This window comes from Macaca mulatta, chromosome 6 (genome assembly GCF_049350105.2).
Source record: "Macaca mulatta isolate MMU2019108-1 chromosome 6, T2T-MMU8v2.0, whole genome shotgun sequence".
NCBI lineage: Eukaryota > Metazoa > Chordata > Mammalia > Primates > Cercopithecidae > Macaca > Macaca mulatta.
The window spans coordinates 111,954,387-111,970,605 of NC_133411.1; the positions used below are offsets into that span (position 1 = coordinate 111,954,387).

A 16,219-nucleotide genomic window follows, 5' to 3' on the forward strand; every position below is an offset into this window, starting at 1 on the left:
CTTATTTCAACTACTAAGTAGGAAGATGGCTTAAATTTTTTAAAGTGTGATTTGTATAGACAACACTTTTATGCATATTGGAATACTTAGGAATTTTATATTTTGTTTAGATTGTTTGAATTTTAAGGCCGTGTTTAGAATGGATAACCTTAAACCTTTAATTCACTGAAATTGACTTTTTGGATATGGTACATGTGATGTGCAGTCCAGTTTTGTTGTCTTTGCTCTATGAATAACTAAGCCCCAGTATCATAGATTCAAGAGTTCATCTTTTTTCTGCTGCCTATAGTACTACACATGATACTGCAGACATGTATTGTATGTGTATTTTGATTGGTTGGTTTCTGAACTTTTAGTCTTACTTGATTACTCTGTTTGTTTCTCTACCAGTACCACAGTCTTAATTATTATAGCTTTATAATAAATATTGATATTGAGTACATAATTCCTCCAGCCTTGTTGTTCTTAAAGATTATATTGAATATTTCATGTTTCATGCATTTTCATATAAATTTTATAATCATTTTATAATATCCTGAAAAGACTCTTTGAGATTTTGGTTGAGATTACCATTACTCTGCAGATCAATTTGGAAAAAAAAATGATACTTTTTCAGTATTGGGTCTTCTAGTCTAAGGACTTGGTATATTTCTGAATTTATTTAACTATATATTTTTTGATAAAATCATGATTTTTTTCATTAAACATAATAGCAAAAACCACAATTACTTTTGCACCAAATAATTGTCTTATACCATCTTTGTCAGATTAATTCCTAGTTCCTTTATAGTTTTTTATGCTATCATAAATTTATTTATGATAAATTTAAATTTCTTTTATGATTTATTTAAATTTCATTTTTTGTTGTCATATTAAATTTTAACTCAGTTTTGTATAAAAATTTTATAAGTAGCAAATGTATAACTTAATATATACTGTTATTCATTCTAATAATTTACCCTTAGAGTCATTTGGATTTTTTATGTATATGATCATAACATCATCTATGAATGATGAATAGATTTAGTGATAGTGGACATTCTTATCTTTGAGTGTTTTATTATTAACTGTAATGATCCCTTCAAGTTTTAGATATCCCTTATTTGATTTAAAAAGTACCTTTTTATTCTCTGTAACCCTTAATTTGATGAGGGTTTTTATGGACTCAGCTTATTTTCTTTTGGCCAATATTATGTTTAGGAGATTCAGCAATGTAGTTGCATTTAGTTTTAGTATGTCCATTTTTACTGCTTTGAAATATGTGTTTTACTGTATTACTGTGGCCTAATATATGCATTATGCATTGTCTTTTTTTTTTTTTTTTTTCTGACACAGAGTCTGGCTGTCTCCCAGGCTGGAGTGCCGTGGCACGATCTCCGGTCACTGCAAGCTCCACCTCCTGGGTTCACGCCATTCTCCTGCCTCAGCCTCCCGAGTTGCTGGGACTACAGGCACCCGTCAGCACGCCCGGCTAATTTTTTGTATTTTTAGTGGAAATGGGGTTTCACTGTGTTAGCCAGGATGGTCTCGATCTCCTGACCTCGTGATCTGCCCACCTCAGCCTCCCAAAGTGCTGGGATTACAGGCGTGAGCCACCACTCCCGGCCTGCATTGTCTTACAGTTGGATATTTTAGTATAATTCATGGCACACGGTATACACTTAGTAAATGCTCAATGAGTCATTGAATGATAGTTACTTTTAATGCAGTTATCACATTTATTAGAAATATTTGGAATATATTTAAATAGTCTAAAATTTATAAATACAAATGCTGTTTAGTTCGTGCTTAGGATGATGAGACTCCTATATAACAAAGCTCATCTCTATTATTTCTTTCTGTCATTTATTATTATTGTTTGTTTATTCTTGCACTTGATGAAATGTAATTAAACACTTTGTCTTATGTGGTTTTTTAATTGCCATTTTACTGTTTAATTTCTCCATAGAGTGTATGTATTTTTGAACTCAGAGACTCTGCCTTTTCCCTCATAGTACACAGCATAATACTCAGCTGTTAGAAGAGTTCAGTTAATGTTCATTCATCTGGGTAAACAAACTTGTATATGTATTTCAAGTACCTCTACCAGTGGTAGTTGAATCTGTTCATCAGAAGATATTTCTTAAATCTGAATAGAAGTGTTTTATATTCTTTGCTCACAGAATGAAGGCAGGAGACCTTTTAAAACTGATAATGATGATGAACCACATACTTCTAAAAGAGATGAGGTTGATCGAGCTGTGATATTGTTTAAACCAATGGTATCAGAGCCAATTCATATACACAGGAAGTCTCCACTTCCAAGATCTAGGAAGATGGCTACAAATGATGTAAGTATATGTATCAGAACACATTTTTCATAAAATAAACTAACTATATTTTAATAAAGCAGAAAAGAAAATACAGCTTTAATTGTGGAGCTTGAGAAACCAGCAAATTTTTAAATGTTATTTAATCTATTTTTTAAATAAATTACAAAAAATATAGAGGCAGTTCAACAATAGATTAGTTTTAGAATGTTGAGCTTTACATATAGTTTTCATAAAAAAGAATGCAAATATAAAATAAGCTGTTTCTAGGAACTTGAAAAATGAATGCTTTTTTTTGTCTTGTTATATTAGGAATATTTACATTAGGTTAATCTTCAATAAAGACATTTTTTTAAAAGCCTGATTTAATGAATCAAGAATAATTTTAGTTAAAAGTAGAGAGCAGGCCGGGCACAGTGGCTCATGCCTGTAATCCCAGCACTTTGTGAGGCCGAGGCAGGTGGATTACGAGGTCAGGAGATTGAGACCATCCTGGCTAACATGGTGAAACGCCGTCTCCACTAAATATACAAAAACTTAGCCTGGTGTGGTGGCGGCACCTGTAGTACCAGCTGCTCGGGAGGCTGAGGCAGGAGAATGATGTGAACCCAGGAGGCGGAGCTTGCAGTGAGCCGAGATCACACCACTGCACTCCAGCCTGAGCAACAGAGCAAGACTCCAAGACTTCATCTCAAAAAAAAAAAAAAAAAAAAGTGGACAGCATTTGCTGGAGATGCTTTAGCAATAACTGATTCAAGTGATACTATAGGTAAAAAAATGAAATTCCAAATTGTTTGCCTAATTGCAAAGTCTATGTAGGAATTTGAATATTTGATAATATAATTGAAAATTTTACCTTTATATTAAGATCTATAAATAGGCTAAAATAATTATTATGCTCTCTAATAGGAAAACATTTAAATAATTAATAAAGTAACATTTAAGAGGAAAGTTGAACAGTTAGAATGAAGCTTGTTAAATAAAGCTTTAGCACCTGTATACATTTTTAATACTTTAAATAAGTTGTATTTGAGGTTATCTCTATTTTCCGCAGGATGATTCTCCCAACACTGATTGAGGTCAGTGCTTATACCTGTTTTCTAAATGCTCTAGTAAAAGTGTAAAGGAAGAGGGGCCTGGCATAGTGGCTCGCACCTGTAAACTCAGCACTACGGGAGGCCAAGGTGGCTGGATCACCTGAGGTCAGGAGTTCGAGAGCAGCCTGACCAACATGGTGAAACCCTGTCTCTACTGAAAATATAAAAATTAGCTGGGCGTGGTGGTGTGGGCCTGTAATCCCAACTACTTGGGAGGCTGAGACAGAAGAACCATTTGAACCTGTGAGGTGGAGGTTGCAGTCAGCCGAGATTGCCCCTGACTGCACTGCAGCCAGAGCGAGACTGTCTCAAAAAATAAATAAACAAACAAACATACATATATACACACATATATATATGTATGTGTAAAGGAAGAAATTAAGATATAACCATCAACTTTAAAAAAAAAATTATTTAAATATGCCAAGCCTGAAGAATTAGGTATAACATTTTTTAGCATTTGATAGGTGAGAATAAAAACAACAAAAAGAATTGTGCTCATTTCTACAGCCCCAAATTATGCAAATATATGTGTTTTATGATTCTCAAAGTTCAAAAGTATATGTGCTCCAGTTTGACAATTTTGTATAGGCAAAAATCTGTCCATAAAGTAGATCCTTATAACTTTATAATGGAAATTATATAGTCATTAAGGTTCCCTTGAATGTGATATTTTAGTTACAAAAGAAGATGGTTATAAAAGAGGGTGTTTAACAATTATAGAACTTGGAATTATTTGTACTATTATAACTTAATGGAAAAAATGAAAAATCTGGGATTATGTTCAAGTATCCTTAGTTTCAGAAAATTTGGGACATAAGCTATGTTAATTAATATAACCTATACTACTATTTGTGTGAGTGCAGTGATTTTGATGTGTTATTGAATAAGCAATCTATAGTTAATCAAATTATTCAGAATTTCACCATTAAAGCCTCTCCTCTGCCCTCCAAAAAGCCTGTATAACACTGAATACAGCAAAATGTATTGTAAATCTTCATTTTGCCACTTATCTATATTTATAAAACCTCTAACAAAAGCACTGTCCTCGTTAATCTTTAAAATGCAAAACACATTTATAAACCTTTTTCTCATAAATACTTAGTTGATTTCAAGAGATTATTTCTATGCCATGCTAAACTTTTACTTCCATAAGGTAAATTACTCAAGTAAAATCTTGAAGACTTTTTCCAGCGTCCATCATCTCCATGGATATCAGAAGTTTGTACTTCCAAAAGACACACAGAGAAAAAGACTGTTCTCTTCATTTTGTGCAAGTAGATTTTACTCTGTCCTCACTCTCTGAAACCTGAACATGCAAACATGTATAATGAGAATGTTTGCTGCATGTTTTGCCTACTAAATCTGTAAATAATCTCTGGAGGGGGCAAATAGATAGCTTGAAAGTATAAACAGGTGCAATTTGAGTCCATCTTATGATCTCTGAACTTTTTAAATATGTCAGGCAGACAGATTTAGTTTTCTAAGTTATGTATCTTGAAATCCCTTTGACCCTTTGCACAATTCTTTAGTGCCTTGAGTTGAAAAATTCACCCAAAATAGGACAAAATCTTTGAATATCTAAAATTAAGCAGAAAACCTTTATATTTTAAAAGTTGCTAAAAAAGAAACTTACTAAAATATTTCCAGTTTTAACAGGGAAGGGACAATTATGAAGCAGTATAAGTATTTTATGTCTTTTAATGTAATAGAATATTTCCATAATTGTTATCACATGCAATTAGATTTATTAGTCATTCCTATCAAATTCTCAAATAGTGAAATATTTGGCTCCCAAATTGCTGTTTAATAGTTTTTTTAAAAAATTAATAAGCAAAAACAAACAAACTGTATTTTTTTTTCTTTCTGATCATTTGGCTCTGTTGTATCTAACTTTGCATGCTCTGCTTTTTTTTTTTTTTTTTTTTTTTTTTTTGCCCCCTTTCTCACTTCCAGGAAGAGAGCCCCCTGAGTGTGTCTAGCCCAGAGGGTACTGGTACCTGGCTGCATTATACCAGTGGTGTGGGTACTGGGCGTCGAAGACGCAGATCAGGGGAACAAATCACTTCTTCCCCTGTCTCCCCCAAATCATTGGCTTTCACATCCAGTATTTTTGGCTCATGGCAACAGGTTTTTAAACTTTACTTCATTAAACATTTTTCCTCCCTGCATTCAGAGCAACAAACAGCTGTCTTTGAGGACATCTAATCCCTTGTATTTCACATCAGAGTAAATCCTTCGGTTTTTTAATTTTGAGTTCATTTAAAAATACTTATGATATCTGCCAATATTCAAGGGAAAGAAATCACTTCTATGGCATGTGTTTAGTATTTTTACTGAGAAGGTTCCAAATATCCAGGATTTTAAAAACAATCAATAAATGTTATTCTCCTGGAATTTTACCTTGTTAACAAAATTATTTAAAAATGAAAGAAATCTTTCTTTTTGACTTGTCTTTTAAAACTTTCAGAAACAAATTATGTAATTTGATTGTAAGAAAATGTATTAAGATTTTCTTCCATATTTGAAAAAATTAGATTCAATTTGGAATTTGCTGAGAATGTAAACATTTTTGAAAATACCAGAATTTATGTGGCCCAGTTTTAATTAGCAGAATATATCAAATATTGATAATTTTCTTCCTCATTATTCTATTATTTGGAAGTATCTAATTTAAGGAATACATACAGTCTGTTTTTCTTTGGACTGTATAGTATTTTAATGTTCTCTTTAAGAGGGAACAATTGCATATGTGTCCATCAACAATATGTGTCAAAATAAAATGACTTCAGAAGGACTTTCCGTGATGACATTTGGAAACTTAAAATATACATGATTTCTATTATGTTGGAAGGTCTACTGTCACACATGAGGTTTCTGATAATTTCAGCAATTTCCTTTTGGAAATATAATGCATTTGATTATAGGAAAAGGGATTATGGTATCCATTAAGGCTGTGAATATTTAAAGGTTACTCTGATAAAGCCCATGCATGGATCAATAATTGTATGGTGATCTCAAGAGTCTCTGTCTGCCCTTTCTTTTGTTTGTAGTTGTTTTTTCCCCCTTCAAATACAGGAGCTGTTTAAGAGTGGGCATTTGGCTTCTTTTAACAGTGAAATTATATCAATCTCTTAATTGCTTCTTTTCATCTGTCTTGTTTCATACATGATGTTTCATTCTGAATGCCTGCTTCGCACCACTTCATTGCAAGGACCTCATGAAATGGACTCCCTTCAAAAGGGGATCTTGCATGATCTTTCATGTTTTATGTATTTCTACTAATATTTATCATACAGCTTATTAACCTTTGTCTGTCTGGAACAGGCTGCATATGAAGTATGGACTTCTTAATTGATTTTACTGTTTTACTTCATTTACTTTGGATTCCTTATGCAGGTTGTATCTGAAAATGCTAATTACCTGCGAACACCGAGAACTCTTGTGGAACAGAAACAGAATCCTACTGTAGGTATGTGGTGTAAAGGAAATTGTGTTCCATACCCTTCTTAAACTCACTATTGTGCACACATGTAAAACTCTTTGGTGAAAGCATGACCAAATGCTATGCTGTAGTTTTTATTTGATGTGTACTAATTCAGAAATGTTGAGTTGCATAACTCAAAATATAGTTTTGATAAAATGAAGAAGAGATAGCATTCAGTTTTGTTGCATAACCCTTTTGAATGCCTGCAGTGATAACCACTTAGTTAACTTGCCAATGCTAGTTTTTAATCTTGTACTCTGTAAGTTAATTTATGAAGGAAATGTCATTTTCCCAGTTGATAAAGATGAAAAGATGCTATTGCATGCAGAAAGGAACTTTCCATTTTTCTGACTAAAAATATTTTTAAAGTATGGAATACTTCACCAAATATGAATATATTAATTTTCCTTTGAGAAGCTCATAAGGAAAACCAAGCAAAACTAATGCACAGTGGCACTCTCAGTCTTTATTAACCTATAGAACATAATTGGTTCTTTGCTAACACTCAAAGCAACATTGGAAAAGACCTTTCTAAAGTCATTTGGTTTAAAGCTCATGGTTGATAAACTATGAGATAGTGGCATATTATTTTCTGTAAATAGTTGTCCTGATAGGTTTAATAAAGGCATAAACAGATCTCATTGTAAGTTTATGTATGTACTGTGATCTCTGTACTAAGTGTATGAACTGTGTTGATGCCTACATACTTGAGGATCTCTCTTTAGTTAATTTCATATAGCTTGTAATGATAGTTTTTAATATTCCCACAGTATATTTATAGAAATTTATATATTACTCCTTCTTATTGATGTATCATAGTATATTTGATAGAAATTTATTTAATCCTTCCCCAGTGATAAAAGTGTTATTTGGATGTAAAAACTTTTGCTACAAATTGAGCATCAGTTTATACTGACTCTTTTATTTGCTAGTAATGTTTTTCATTGGGGGTCTTATTAATTAAGATATTAAGTCATTTGTTAAGTATTTAAAGTGATTTAGGCCTTGAATGACTGAAAAGAACCTGGTCTTCTCACAAATAAATAAATTTTGATATACTTTATTTCATAAGAAAGAGTAGTAATTCTTAATTCAGGGGCATCAGGAAAGATTTGTCATTTATAAATATACATTAAAAATACTGATTTTATATGACTTAATTTGTGCTAGGAGAGGTTTTTGGGTTTTTTTTTTTGTTTTTTTTTTTTTTAAATATGGCTTGCCCTTGGGAATTGATTAACAGAGTTCTTTCTTGTCCTAAGTTATTTTTATGGCAGTGTTTTTAATACTTTAGGATGTATATGTCTAATTATTGTATGGACATATTTTTTTTTCTCAAAGATAACATTTTGTCCAATGTTAAATTACCCCATTTGTACCTATGATAAATGATAGTGGTGTTTAGAAGTATTGTATTAAAACTGACATCATTAGGAAATTACAAGAATATTGTGAGCCTGTTCAAGGCACTTCCAAAAGTTGCCTTATATGTGGTAAGAGCCATGTTAATTGCATGCTGCATGAATTCCCAATGTGAATGGAAGAACACCCGTTGTGTATGTATTTTCTCTAACTCCCATCAGGGTCTCACTGTGCGGGCCTGTTTAGCACCTCGGTGCTCGGGGGTTCTTCAAGCGCACCTAACCTACAGGATTATGCTCGTACTCATCGTAAAAAGCTGACCTCTTCTGGCTGCATAGATGGTATGTGCACACATGCACACACAGATTCATATCTACACCCAAGCACACACCCATGAGCAGTATTTCTCAAAGGCAAATCTAAGGCCACTGACTGATTCGAGTGAAATCCTGTCATCTTTTGCCTAAATGACTATCAGTGCTCTCTGTTACCTACAACTTGGATCCATGTTTCATCAGACAGTTAATTGTAGTTAGGTTTAGAGTACTTGTACAATAAGTTTGTTGAAATGGAAAATAGTATTGTGTGTATTCTTCTTTTAGATAATTTATAATCTATATTATAAAGAACAAGTGTTTCTTTGATCTTTTAAACTTTTATTTATTGTTAACACTTATTTTACTTATTAAGCTAATTAAAGTGAGTGGAATGTTTATAAGTAGAGGACAATATTATATTGGCAATATTTTTATAAAAATAAACACAGGATGAGAATATTTTAGGATCCCTAGCTGAAGGAGATCCTCTTAATGTTGTTAATATACCTTAAGTTTTAATATTCAGAATTTTTTGAGGCTCATGGAAGCGTGTCCCTTTTGTTAAGAGTAGTGGTTCTAGCTCTTTCAGGATCATCTTTATTTAAAACAGTTTCTCATTTATCAACACATTTATTTTAGACAGTAAAACATGGATTTACCAGAATTGCCAGCTCATCTTGCTTTTCTTTCTTTTGTATATTTCATTTGACACTTTTCCTCTGTCATCAAGCTAGTTAACTTCTTTTAACCAATATTTGCCTTATTACCTTCTGTCATTGTCCCTTCTGCATGCCACCTTTCTAACCTCATATATTTGTTTTTCCCTTCTTTCTTTTAAGTGTTCTTCTTTTTGTAGCTGTTACGAATTTCAGGTACCTGTTTTTCTCTTTCTTAGACGCCACACGCGGTTCTGCTGTTAAAAGGTTTTCTATCTCATTTGCTCGACACCCAACCAATGGTACGTTTTGCTTTTATTTTAAAAGATACTCCCCTGCTTCATCCCTTTTTTATTTTTATTTTATTTCAAAATGTGGGGTATACAGTATCATTCATTTCTTCATCCTTATTATCAATTGGCATACAATTCCAACTTGTTATTCACCCAAATTATTGATACTGTCTAGCTCCCTTTTCAGCTGTAATTTATATAGCAATTTAACATTACTCATCAAACTTTTAAATGACCACAATGATGATGAGTTTTAATGCTAAATTAACACCTGAAAATTTCTTCTAATTTCTCAGATGATCAGTCTACACAAATTTTTAAATTTCAATTAGTATTCTTTAATTTTTCTTAATTCTCAATAACTTTTTTCTTCCTAATTTTCTGATCATATGGTTGTTTTATTGAGATAGTTAAACAAATATATAGAGTCACCCGTGTCAAATAGCCAAAATAAGATGTGTCTTTGAAAAATTCTTGGGCACCGGGTGATGCATATTTCTCTGTATAACATCGTCTGTTCCTGGCTATTTTCCTAAAGCAAAACCCTATTTGGTCTGGAGCACTCTGAAAACTTTGTCCAGCATTCACTTTGTTCTTGTGTAGCAATGTGGTTTGCTATTATCAAGCAACCAATTCCTTTTAGTACCACTGCTTTTCTTAAAATTTAGAGGGCTCCTAATAAGAGGAAGATTAAGTTAAGATCTAGAAACCCAATTCTGTTAAATTCCATTTTTCTGGCTGAATAGGAAAGTTTTTCATGACCATTATTTGTAAAAGGAATTATTGCAGCATTATGACATCTAACATAGACCTTGATATTGTGGAGCAAGAGGGAATATTTACTGATCATTTTACAATAATTCAGGATCAAAGAATTTAAAAGAAAACTTACAGATTTTTGCTTGTATTACACATGGAATGAAGATACTTTTATCCCTGGAACTCTTTTTCTTTTTAACTGCAAGTAAGTCTTTCAAAAACTCAAGTCAGATTTTTCAGAAACTTTTATGAAGCTAAAGGATTCAACACAAGTTTATGGTCATTCTCCCCGTTCTGGATCCTTTAACAACACGTCTAAATAACATTGCACTAATAATTCTTGAAGGTGGAATAAGAAGATCTCATCCTCAACAAGTAAAAATTTAGCCTTAAAGCTTAATGTACTTTCCCTTCATTGTAGCTGTTTAAATGCTACTTTTTGAAGAAAGTGATTCTTATTTGATACAGCTGCAGCTTCTAAAGAACCCGCATGCCTAAGAACCTCTTAGAAGAAACACAGAAGTCACAAGAAAAACAGAAGCCACAAAAATTCTAAGAAGAGACATTGCAGGTTTAAGACCATAGTTTTTGTACTGAATGCTATGTGTTTAAAACCAGTATTCGAGGTATTATTATCTAGGAGAATCTGTGTTTAACTGAAGGTTTTAAAAATTAAAAATATTTCTGTTAATTTTAATAGAAAATAGAGTAATTTTATATTCCTTTGGTTTAGGCTCTTTTTAAAAAAATGTGGATTTTCCGCACATATAAATGCATATGAGATGCATTCCTTTCAATTCTACAAATATTTATTTTGAGTTTTAAGGTTTCCTTTTTTCCTTTTTTAATACTGTGTTGTCTTATCTGTCTTACGAATTGTCATTTGACTCTTCCTTTTACTTTTTATTTCCCCTAACTTTCATGTTATTTCCATCTTTAACACATATCATGGACTTACCCCTCCCTTCATCTTTAGTTCAAGGAACATGGTGAAACAAGTACCTTCTGACAGTGCTTTACCTTATTTTCTGGGCCTCTGTGCAGAACACCTACACCTCTATAGGTGCTGGTCCGTTTCCTCTGTGGAATTTCTAGGCTCCAGTGGTATGTTTTTATAGCTTCTAAACATGTCAGCAGGGTGGCTTTTTAAATTGCTGCGCTAACCCTTTCATTGTGCATCAAAGGAAAGTTTACTAAAGATAAGTGGAAAAAAATGTAGTCTAGAGGAACTTAATTATATTGTCATTTGCCTGTTATAAAATCTAGCAGGCAAATGAAATAAAATAATTGCTATAAAAGATATATAAACCTTGTGAGGAAAGAAGAAAAGATCTCATCGTTAAGTTTAGTGTAATGCAAAGAAAGGGTTTGCGCTCGTTTGCATGAATCTTGTACTTCTAAAAAATGTAATAGTTGTGCAAGCCTAATTTCTTTAGTGCTTAATTTAGGTGCTTTAGCTGCTGTTATGGTATAGTTTTGTTTTTGTTTTTGTTTTCAAAGTATGTGTAATGTTCTGTCATGCTTTGGTTTGTACCTGAAAATCAGACATACCAGTTTTACAAGTCCTTTGGTTATCTTCCTAGGAAGATTAGATTCTCTTTTAACCAAAGTTTCCTTATTCTAACTGAGAATTAGGCAGTTCTTGAGTCAATATTTCCTTCAATATTTAAATAAATCAAACATCAGTCAATTTAAAAATGAGCACACACCTATTGAAGCAAAGAGTCTTGCAGTCTGAGGTTAATTTTTACTTTTAATGATATTTGACTTGATAGAAAATTTTATTTGAGTATTGTAGGTATTTAACTGGGGGAAATTTGTTTGGATTTTTAGACGAGTAGATGCAGAAAGACTCGTTATTTTTAACAGTATATGAAAGCAATTTTAAAAGCCATTCAGTTGAATAAAGTTTAAATAAACAGGCAATTTTCTTTTTTAAAAAAGTGAATAACCTATATCCTATTTGTTTGAAAACATAAACTGTGTATTTAAGTGCTTTTGTTTCAGTGATGGTATTAATACATATTTGCATGGTTGTTTCATGAAATTTTTGTATTTCTGTGCCATTGTTAAAAATAGGATCATATTTGTATTTTGTATTGCTTTTAACTTGACCTAACTTTACACAGCCAGTGATTCCTAGTAATATAATTATGTGTTTATACAGTAAAGGTAGGTGAAATACGTTTTGGAATTTTTATTCCAGCATGAATGAATGAATGTTGTTTTGGGCTCATACTAGAGAGTGTCATTGGTCTTGGCACGCCTGGAAAAGTATCTAAAAAAATTATTCACAAGTAATTATATAATTTTTCAACAAGAACTTACTGTTAGCATCCTGGCATCAGGGATACATCATGTGGCATCAGCTTAATTCACCCACTGAATAGACCTGACTTCAAAAAATAAAAACTGAAAACTTGTATTTCTTTGTTTTTTTTCCCCTAGGTTTTTAAAGTATTATTCTTAGATTTTACCAATATAGAATGAAATTGTGTGCATGCTATACTACATGATTACATTTAAAAAGAAATCTTTGTCACATCTTGTTCCAGCTCCATATTGCATAGCATCTGGTGTCATGACTTCAGAGATATTGTGTGTTTGCATGTGATAGATTGAAAAGACCTAAACTGTCCAGTTCTAAACAGTAGTCTTCCTTTTTAATTACTGATTTTTAAAATATCCATCTTTTATTTTTTGTTTTTGGTTTTTTTCTCTTCTAGGCTTTGAATTGTATTCCATGGTGCCATCTATTTGTCCTCTAGAAACTCTTCATAATGCCCTATCTTTAAAGCAAGTGGATGAATTTCTTGCTTCCATTGCTTCTCCATCATCTGATGTTCCACGGAAGACCCCTGAAATTTGTAGGAAATTTTTCTTTCATTGTTATTATTTAGTTGCTGGGCAACTACATACTATCCGAATATAACAGAAATTATGAAAACATAAAAGCAGGTAGTGGTAATGAGTAGAAGTTTAGGGGACAAAGGAGTATAAAGGGACATTATTAGGAATTCTTTGGTGTAATGTGAACTGTAGCTCTTTTTTTTACTCTCTGCCAAATTCTTTTTTTCTTACCAAAAAAAAAAAAAAAGCAGTAGAAGTCAACAAAATATAGGGTTGTGGTCTTTTGTTAAAACTATGTTTGCTAGAAATCTCACATTCCTATTATATATAATTTTATAGCAAAGTTTTTTAAAACTGCAAAATAACAGTCCGCATTAACCCATTCATACACACTCATCTCCTGACTACCTTTGGTAAGTAGAAAGAGCTTTTAACTAAAGACAGCAAATTAGGACAACAGTTTTTCAAATTGTGTATCTCAGAAAACATTCTGAAGAGATTAATTTGTGTGTTTGAAGGAAAGATGTTCATGGTTAAATAAGTTTTAGAAACTATGTTATATCCCGCCTCCTGTTGGAGAGGTATAGCTGTATTAGCATATAAAAGGCTGACGTTCTTCTGTAAAGAAGGCTGTATAACCCAGATTTTCCAAAACTTATTTTTTAGAAAACACTTTTTTGGTAACACATTAAATATCATATGGCACTATTCTGAGGGACATCATTTTGGGAAATGCTCAGGGCTTCCTTTTTAGGTGTGAGAAGTCAGCTGCCAGTTGTCGTTTTCAGCTCTGTAGGATTCCTCAGTACTTTGGAAATTCCAGTTTGGAAAGCATTAGTTTTGGGAGAGAGTGCTTTTTGCTTAGAGCTAAGAATCTTACTATTCTAGTCATATCTTAGAAAGTGACAAACTTTCTTTGTATATCATTCCTCTTTTTTTGAGTGCTGTAAATAAATTTTGCTCAAGAATAAAATGAGGTATTAGAGCTCTCGGAATGAATGCCACTTTTATGTCTGACCATCACTCTCCTCTTTCCTGGGCCACCACATTGTATAATTCTAGAGAGCTCTATTCTCTTTATATTCTGTCTAAATGATACCCCCTGCATTTATACAAAGTAGTGACCTTTCCCTTTTCTTCCATTTTTGGTAGTAGAGGCCAGCTTTCAATCATTAACAGTAATAGAGATGTATATTGGTGAGTGTTCTAAAGTATTTCACTTAAGGGATGGTTTTAGGAAGTAGGTCTTAATTTAAAAATTTGCATATATATGTGTCCGATTCTTAGAACTGATAATACTCCAAATGAAATAACTTCTCCAAGTGGTAAAGGTCAGAGTCAGGAAAATGAAGGTGGTCATCTCCTTTTATATTTTCTATAACCTGATAGAATGGACAATGCTGTTACCTCAGAATACAGTAGAGAACCTGAATAAATTCTAGTTTACCCCTTCACCCTTAATGATGTTTCATTGCTTCCCTGGGGAAAGGATTTGAAATCTTAAAATAGAGATTAAAGAATTATTCTAATTAGTAAATAAGAATTTAGGGGTAGATATCAATACTATTTAGATTTTAGAAGACTTGCAGTGAATGATTTGAAGGTAATAAAAATAGTAAGGAGGTGTTTGTTACGAAAGGAGAATTTTAGTAGAATATTTACAAAAAGATAACATTTTAAGGTTTGTTTTGTGATACTTTTGATGGATTCATTTTTGTGGTTAGTGAATTCAATTCATCAGAGTATATTACTGCAGGATATTAATGAAGCAAAGGATATTAGATTCTTGTTCCGGTTGTGCTAATTTCTAATTAGCTTTTCTGTATATCATGGATACAAATTGTACCTCAGTCCCTCTAGCTCTCTTAAAATTTCATGCAATTAGTTACTAACAGAACTAAATGAGAAAGTAAATGTACTTAATGTGGCTCATAGAATTGGATAAACCTTAGAGATAATCTAGTTCATTGGTCTTCAAACTGTATTCCCAAGAGACTGTGGAAATTTCATGAGGAAGAGAAAGATGCTGAATAGTTAGGACTTGTGTCTTTCATGGCTGCTTCAACCAGAGTATCTGCTTTGGTCTATTTAATTTAAGATTTCACTTAAGAGCAGCTTTACCATTTAAAGAAAAAAATCACAGAAAGATACAGTTAAGGAAATCAATGAGTTAGTGGTCAAGCAAGACTAAAACCCAGGTCTTCTAAAGCCTCTATTTTTCTCATTATTTTTGAATAGCAAAGAAAATAGGGTGCCAGTTATGATGAAAGTATTTCAATCTTGCATTTTATAGAGTAACTATAGGAATAATATTTATTAAATCATAGGATATTTATATTATTTGCAATTAGTTCTCTGAGTTATCAAGCTGTAACTTGATATATATATATATCATCATATACATAGAATTATATTCATTTTGTGGTGTTTATATCAAGGGAAAAGGAACTGTTAATCATTCTCTGTCCTTCCAAGTTTTTTTTCTCACCTAAGGCAAAATAAATAAATATTAACACTAAAAGATAGCTTACAATGGGGAAGTGACAATATCAGCTTGGAGAAAAAGGAGTAGGTATATTAATTAGGATAAGTTAGTGATGGAAGTTCATAGAGTAGGGTAAAAATATGCAAACAGGAAAGGGCTAAGTAAATTTATGTTGTTTTATGATGTTTTAAGGACTTTTTATCACTTAGATTATTTTCATTAATAACTACTTTGAGCTCTCTCAGTTAAATGTATAATCATTCTTTGTAGGTGTCAACCAGCAAAGGCACATTTGCCATAACTAGCCCACATCTTGATTTTCAAAAGCACGCTGCATCTCCCTTTGTTTAGGGTATCTACAAGCTCATGCTGGTAGTGGATAAATACACTCCCAACTGCAGAATTGTCTGTTTCTCCCTTTAATTTGGCAGATTTTTGCTTTGTGTGTTTTGGAGCTCTGTTATATAATGCATATTTGATTATTGGTTCTTCCTAATATCCCCTACTTTGGCCTGTCCTTGCCTAGAGGATTCCATACTTAAGAATTATCCCCACTTCTCCTTTTTACACCTTTCAATTTCTCTGTCTTAGTTAGAAAGAGAAC

The 16,219-nt window shown here is 32.4% G+C and overlaps 1 protein-coding gene across 2 annotated transcripts in view; it reads left to right on the forward strand.

Annotated features, from left to right (window-relative positions):
* Nucleotides 1-16,219, forward strand: part of PPIP5K2 (diphosphoinositol pentakisphosphate kinase 2) — a 77,496-nt gene that overhangs the window by 51,731 nt on the left and 9,546 nt on the right. Inside the window, exons 25-30 of one of the 2 annotated variants that reach the window (XM_015140511.3) lie at nucleotides 2,163-2,330; nucleotides 5,363-5,536; nucleotides 6,806-6,878; nucleotides 8,477-8,596; nucleotides 9,468-9,530; nucleotides 13,007-13,147. In XM_015140511.3, the coding sequence (XP_014995997.1) occupies nucleotides 2,163-2,330; nucleotides 5,363-5,536; nucleotides 6,806-6,878; nucleotides 8,477-8,596; nucleotides 9,468-9,530; nucleotides 13,007-13,147 (739 nt within the window). The remainder of the gene's footprint in view (nucleotides 1-2,162; nucleotides 2,331-5,362; nucleotides 5,537-6,805; nucleotides 6,879-8,476; nucleotides 8,597-9,467; nucleotides 9,531-13,006; nucleotides 13,148-16,219) is intronic. The other variant, XM_078005090.1, reaches the window with a different exon arrangement.